The following is a 7,317-nucleotide window of genomic DNA, read 5'->3' as shown; positions in this document are numbered from 1 at the left end:
ACCCTTTAATTCCAATAGTAACTCGTATGTGCATTGAAATAATTGTAGGGACACATCAATTGATAAACAAGTGAGGTCATACGTACTGAGCGCACTTCTACTAATGCCAGGGAATGCACCAAGGTAAGTGGATGCCAACACATTTGGATAGAATAATAAACCTTGGTGTGTAATGATTACCATGAAGCTAATTTGTAGTGTACTTTGTCATATTCTTTTATATCAATGTGCCAAGAAGTAAACCAACACCACTTTTAAAAAGGCTTGAAAAGTCGTGAAGATATAGAAGCAATAGCTTCAAAGGCTTGCTGCCAAAATCACTTATATTAATACTATTCTTCAAGAGGAATTGATCTGCACAGCTATGCACAAAAATGTTCACTCGAAGGAGACAACTTTTTATTAAAAAGTCTTCAAAGATGAGTCTACTCGGCATAAGCAAAGCAAAGCATCACACCTTCAAAGGCTTGCTGCCAAAACCACTTATTAAACGTTCAACTGCTCTTTCTGTAATTCTGAGCAACAGGGAAACATATATAACAGTTCGTGCTGAAAGAGAGACGTCTTCTACAGCTCTTATTATTTGGCCTTAACTATAATCACGAGGAAGTTCATCGTCACTATGCACAAAATGTATACTCGAACTTCATCATGGTTACTTCTCTGCAACGGTGATCTCAATGACCTGTAAAACCTGTACCATGTCGAGATTTCTCCTTCTCAGCAACAGGGATACCCTGGGATGGATCAAACCCATCGTCCACCTTCCCTACAATCAAGAACATCACAATTGATCATGAAAACAGCAGCGCTACATCTAGCTTGTACATCTACGTATTGCGTTTACGGAGTAGAACACACCTTTGTTGACCTCTTCGAAGAGAGGAGGTGGTTCTTCCAAATGGGTTGCCGTATCTTTCCCTTGGGATATGGCGCCTAAAGGCTGATTGTAAATCCCGCCAAAGCCCTCGCCCGAAGAGCGGGTACCATACGCTTCTCCATACGATTCATCGATGTCATCCGGTCTTACACACCAAAAGTAGAAATTCAGTCAGGATCATACATAATTTCAAACGGTTCTCTTCTCTGATCACTACTACATGGCTGCGAAACAAAAACGCGAACCAGTATTTCAAACTCGCTTAAAAATGACTGCTGAAACGCATGTCAAGTTGCTACACACCTACTGAAAATCTTCTTACCGTTTCGTGTCCACATGTGTTCCCTGTTGATCGTGATGCCGCTCCATGCTGTTCGATGCGAAGGCGGCAGCGAAATGCGCAGGCTTGAGAGCGAAGATGGGAGGACGGGTATGATATATCCTGCTATCAACGCGATGCTCACAAACGATGTTGGTGCGAACGCGATGGTGGAGGAAGCAAAGGGGGCAATCAGCGAAGATCTGAGAGCGGAAGCAAAAATGTGGGGCGGAGGAGAAAAGCCCAGCGTTACGAAATCGAAACACCTGCATGGCAAACCTTTAAAACCCAAAACCTCCAAAACGTTAAACCTCAGCGCGCTTCCTAGATTTGTCCATCAACCACGTACAGCGGACCCTTCGCACGTGCCACCTCCCCCTCAAGCCACGTACGTCCTCACATGGAAAGCTTGGGTTGGCCCAAGTGAACCCCTACGTTCATCACAAGCTCTACCTATACATTTAGAACTCGAGACATGGGGGCCGAAGACAAGTGCCACATGTTTGGGTCTGGCCAATTCCTGATATCTTCTTTGCTCTCTAGTTCGTTATGGAGCACAAGGAGCCTACACTTGAGGTGACACGAAATACGTAAGGCGAGGGGAAGGAGTTCCCCGTGAGATGTCTCGTGGGTGTAAGTGCCTCACAAAGCAAAACCGGCTCTTAAAACAAGATAGAGAACCCTACTCCAACAAGCAAAAGTGAAGATCTAGGTGAATGGGCTTAGGCAAATGGAGGGGCAAAAGCGGGATCTCGTTGATGAAGGTCCAAAAATCTTGTAAGATGAATTCTTTCTCCTAAAACTTTTAGGCCAATATAGTTGAAATATCAAATCTATGGGGGGAGCAACACAGCTTGGGTGGTTGGCCCCAAGGAACCATCCCCCCCTCTCCCTTGTTCATCATCTTCTAGCTCTATAGGGCATTCCCACATTATGAATTTCGAGTAGCTATTTTTGCAGAAGGTCAAATAATAGAATTCATCAATGGATTTCATCGTTTTCATTGGTTACAGGAGAGCTCTATATTTTCACAAGCTAACCCCATCCCTGCAAAGTTGTTCCCACGATTACCCTACATATTCCCAGCCATTTCATTCGAGTCGTCGCAAGAATGTGCTCTTCCAGATAGAGAACTTTTACAACTTACGTAAAATGTGAAATGTTGTGGAGCAGCATAGATCAGGCGGTTTCCATGGCCACCTGAGTTGCGTGCTTGCATTAGAATCCAAAGGCACTCCAAAGGCACTCTGCCAGGATTTGTCCACCTTGTGGGTAGAGTGGAGACTTCACATGTGGCAGCTCACCCTCAAGGCACATGCGTCGTGTCACTTCCATGTCATGGGAAGCTAGAAAGCTTGGGTTGGCCCTAGTGAACCTGCCCTCCCTTTCCCTTCTTGGCCCATGGAAAGCTTGGGTTGGTGGCCCCCATGTTCAAAGAGAACTTTGACCTTTATACATAGGGTGGGACATTCATACCACCTGGACAAACACCTCACAACAAAAGCTTTTTGAGGTCGTCCATTCGGGTCTAACATTTAGACCGAGTGGATGGAAACGTCTCCATGCTTGATCGATATTGGCTGCTCAGAATGCACCCACCTACAAGGCACATAAAATGCCACTACCATGTTTGGAAAGCTTGGGGTGGCCCCATTGAACATGCCCTCCCTCTCCCTTCCTGGTATTCACAGAACTTCTACTTCCACCTTTACATACTGATAGAGAGAAACCCACAGCTTGTTTCTCCTTACACTTCTTGGATTTTAAGGCCAATATAACTAAAATATGAAAAGTTATGGAGCCTATGGTAGCTCAGTGAACCCACTTGAGTTGGCTGCCTACATTCGAATACTCACATCATGCTGAGCTACCTTCAAGGTGTAGGCCATCAGTTATTGGCCCCTTGCAGTTGGCCATGGGTGTATGAGTGGTTGTGTGTGGGACACACGTGCACGTGCATGCATGCACACACACACACACACACTTTTTTTGTGTCGAATTGTGCACACACACACACACACATGAATACTTCCCTAACTATGAATTATTCTCTTATGTACCCCTTGAAATCTTCCCTTTACACTTTCTTTTTATCCACCTCACATACCAAGTCCACTAATCGTCGCATACCTCCTCTAATCCCTTCTTAACCCATGTACTCATTTGCTCCTTACTCCACTTGTGACTTAAACTTCACTTGTGGCTAAATTTTTTCATTATTATTATCTAAGAATCCATATGGTTGTATATATTCCTAGGTAAAGTGATAACAAGCTGAGGAAAAAAGGCATTACCTATCTACCCAAATGTAACTATGATGTTCTAACACCTAGTTTGTGTGGATGGTACCAGGTAAATGGACCCCGACCTTGAAACCTAGACTGCCTGAGGATTCGACATCTTTTTTCAATATTATGTTTGACAAACTCAATATTATTAACAATTATTAATTTGATCAAAATATTTGCAAAGTGTGGTTGCATTTTTCAACTTAGATGTCTCAAAATTTTTTTCCTTATATGTTTTTCTTTTTTAACTTTTCATCCAATTGATGGAATTAATTGTATGGCTCAATCACTACTACACACGGATCCTATTGCGATGTTTACGTACCAACATTTAGCGCCCGCGTAGCGTTAATCGTCGGTATGAAAAGCGGGTTTCGTAAAGCATCGCTATATAGCGACGCTTGCCAAAAGTTGCTATATAGCGACTTTTAAGTGTCCCTATATAGCAACACTGATATACTATTTTATAGCGACGTTTTCCAGATAGGTTTCTTTTTTTATATAGGCCTTAAAAGTTAGTTTTTTCCAATGATTAAATTTTTTAAATTTTTATACATGTTTGATCTCATAGAGAATAAAAAAATGAGAGCATGTACATCAAGCCTTTGAAGCTCATATATTCATGTCCAAGTTTGAGATGAAAAAAATCAATTAAGAGCATTTACATCAACTGTTTCATCTTGAGCCAAGTCTAAGGCGCCAAACAAGTCTATCTCCAACTCTATACCGAGTTGATCTCCTATATCATCATCGTACTCTAGCATTGTACGTTCACCTAAAAGTATTTGATCATCTTCTTCAATAAACACTACTACACACGGATCCTATTGCGATGTTTACGTACCGACGTTTAGCGCCAGCTTAGCGTTAATCGTCGGTATGAAAAGCGGGTTTCGTAAATCGTCGCTATATAGCGACTGTTGCTAAAAGTCGCTATATAGCGACTTTTAAAAGTCGTTATATAGCGACACTTATAGCGACTTTTGTAAAAGTCGCTATATAGCGACACTGATACAAAATATTATAGCGATGTTTTTACAGAGAGGTTTTTTTTTTTTTTATAGGCCTTAAAAGTTAGTTTTTTCCAATGACAAATTTTTTTAAATTTTCATAATTGTTTGAGCTCATAGAGAATAAAAAAATGAGAGCATGTACATCAAGCCTTTGAAGCTCATATATTCATGTCCAAGTTTGAGATGAGAAAAATCAAATAAGAGCATTTACATCAACTGTTTCATCTTGAGCCAAGTCTAAGGCGCCAAGCAAGTCTATCTCCAACTCTATACCGAGTTGATCTCCTATATCATCATTGTACTCTAGCATCGTACGTTCACCTAAAGGTATTTGATCATCTTCTTCAATAAAGCTTAAGTGTGGTGATTGATCTTGATGATTGTTGTCTTCTTCGTCAATATCGTGATCTCCATGTCATTATGCGCATCTTCCTCTTGGCTCATATGGTGATCTACATCTTCTTCGCTAGATTCATCAATTGGATCCGGCATTGGTAGTGGCATCTCCATATCCACATCTCGATCTTCAAAAATTTGCTTACTTCGTGGTGCAACTTGGATCACGTACCACCATCTTGGATCAGAACGATCTGGATGAAAAACCACCTATATTGAAGATGGGTGCCAAATGTCGTCAATTATATATATATCAATGGACTTTAAAAACAAAAGCTTCGACTAATTAAATCATTAGTATGCACCTGCTCACAGTGCTCGGGAAGAACAAAAGTATCACTTTCATCGGTCCAATGTTTGGTGGAGTCTATTGCAAAGAGACCGCTACTATCTTTTCTCACTCTCGCATGGGGACCGTTCTAAGTAGTTTTAAACCATTTTACATCAAGAATGAAAATAGTAAATCGTCTGAAATCAATTTCATAGATGTCGCGTATGGTTCCACAATAATCCAACTGTGAGGAGAGAAGATTGGTATTCGAAGCACTTGCTCGGCTATCTTGTGTGAAGTTAGCCATGACTCCACAATCATACGTGACTCTCTTTGAATCGATGCGTTCCACGCAAAAATGTCGTCCATATGACCATAATGCACTGTACTTTTTGTACTGTAAAAGAGCATCATTAAAACAATGAAGATGCACCTATTTTATAGCATATATTGCCACAAATAATTACTTAATTACGTCGAGAGATAAGAAACTTACATGCACCATACATCTAGATGATAACTCTCGCTCGCGCTCGTTTATTGTCTCTCCATCACGTTCGGCTTTACGTAGAGGCAGTTGTAGCCAATCAAGTGACATGTGAGTAGGAAGAAGAGCCAGATCTCGTGGATATGGTTGTGATCGCTTGTACATTACTCTGAATCTCGTCCTTGCATTTATTCTTTCTGATTTGGCCACTTCATATCTCTCAATCCACTTCTGCATCTCAGGGCTATTGAGGATACAAAACTTATTGAATTTCTCCATTTGCTCTTCGCTCATCTTTCTTTCAATCCCTTTTCCTTGGGGAACCTCGCCAACGATGCGATCATCATCCTTGTTGTGCCAAGCTTGCGGCATATCAGGATCCGTGGATGCAAGAAACTCTGTGATATATACTAATGACTCTTGCACAAGCCATCCCTTTTCCATGCTTCGCTTCCGGTCTTGCTCTTTGTCTTACAAACCCCTTTAAATTTTGCATAAACCGCTCGAGAAAAAACATCCATCGACTATGAACGGTACCTGCTACAGCCACCTCATCAACTATGTGCACAAGCAAGTGGACTTGAGTTGTCATAATGCTCGAGGGAAAGTGCTTCTCAAGCAAGCATACGACTTCGATGGATTCCACCCTAGCCTTCTCGATGCTTGATATAGAGATCTCTTTTTGAGATATCCACCTATTTCACATGTCCATGCATATGTAAGATATTTGAGATATCCACCTATTTCACATGTCCATGAAGAAAATACATAATGCGATTTGATAGTAAGCATACCTCACAATACCACAGATCTTGAATATAGCATTTCTAACATCTTCTTGTAAGCACCCTTTTATTGTAATTGGGAGGATGAACTATCAAAGCAACAATGAAGTCATGTCAACAATATAACATAATAATAATTACGCTAATGCATCACTATTATCGGTACACTAATTCTACTTAGAATACCTATAAGACCTTGTGCCAATCATGGGACTTGAGCCCACTAAGCTTATTGTCCTTTGAAAATGCTCCTTTCAAGCAACGCATGTACCCTGTCGGTGTTTGAAAAGAGGCAATGTCTGCCTTAACCGCTACCTCCTCCCTCATAGAGAGGATCCACGTTGCTTTCGGGAGGACAACTTTTCCCGGAGCATGCACTTGGGGCCACAAACGAGACATCCTATTCATAGCACGCAAGTCTTCTCGCACTCCTCTCGAGTCCTTGGAACCAACCAAGTGTGCCCAAATAGTAGCCCCCACATTCTTGAAGATATGCATGGGATCCAAGAGATGATTGATTTGTAACTGACCCCAATAAGGAAGCTCGTGAAAGATCGATAGCCTCTTCATACCAGGAGGAGGTTCCTCTCCATTTGCCCTCCAAGCTTGAATCCAATCACTTGCCTTCAAATATGATGGTGGTGGATCAAGCTGACCTCCACGTGCGAGATGGTCGAGCGGAAGGTATCGAGCATGACCTTCATAAACATTTTTCCTCATATGTTTGGAGTAGCGTGCAAGCGATTTCAGAGCCAGTCCATAAACAGGACAATGGACTCCTCTCCATAATATCTGTAACTCCTCTATCAAAGGTGCCATGTACACGTCCATGTTTTTTGCCTTGTACTTTCCTGGCACAAGTAGTGCAAGCATGAGGT

General features: G+C 41.7%; 1 protein-coding gene across 1 annotated transcript; it reads right to left on the bottom strand.

The window, feature by feature from the left end:
• Positions 1 to 486: 486 nt before the first annotated feature.
• Positions 487 to 1,471, bottom strand: LOC147890275 (late embryogenesis abundant protein). The gene is made up of 4 exons (XM_087390250.1): positions 1,203 to 1,471; positions 862 to 1,025; positions 686 to 769; positions 487 to 515 (listed from the first exon to the last, which is right to left on the bottom strand). Exons 1-4 carry the CDS (start codon positions 1,469 to 1,471, stop codon positions 487 to 489), a joined length of 546 nt encoding a protein of 181 aa, XP_087246376.1.
• Positions 1,472 to 7,317: the final 5,846 nt, after the last annotated feature.

Source organism: Dipteris shenzhenensis, chromosome 19, assembly GCF_047967505.1.
Source record: "Dipteris shenzhenensis isolate YYH24624 ecotype China chromosome 19, Dip_SZ_1.0, whole genome shotgun sequence".
Classification (NCBI taxonomy): domain Eukaryota; kingdom Viridiplantae; phylum Streptophyta; class Polypodiopsida; order Gleicheniales; family Dipteridaceae; genus Dipteris; species Dipteris shenzhenensis.
Note: the sequence above shows the minus strand (reverse complement) of the source record. Positions and strands in the feature narration are given on the sequence as shown.

Excerpts from the sequence above, each read along its gene's own strand:
- LOC147890275 (XM_087390250.1), bottom strand. The coding sequence starts at position 1,471 with ATGCAGGTGTTTCGATTTCGTAACGCTGGGCTTTTCTCCTCCGCCCCA. Across the intron at positions 770-861 it reads CTTCGAAGAGGTCAACAAAG|GGAAGGTGGACGATGGGTTT; the intron begins GTGTGTTCTACT and ends TCTTGATTGTAG. Across the intron at positions 516-685 it reads ACATGGTACAGGTTTTACAG|AATTACAGAAAGAGCAGTTG; the intron begins GTCATTGAGATC and ends CCTGTTGCTCAG.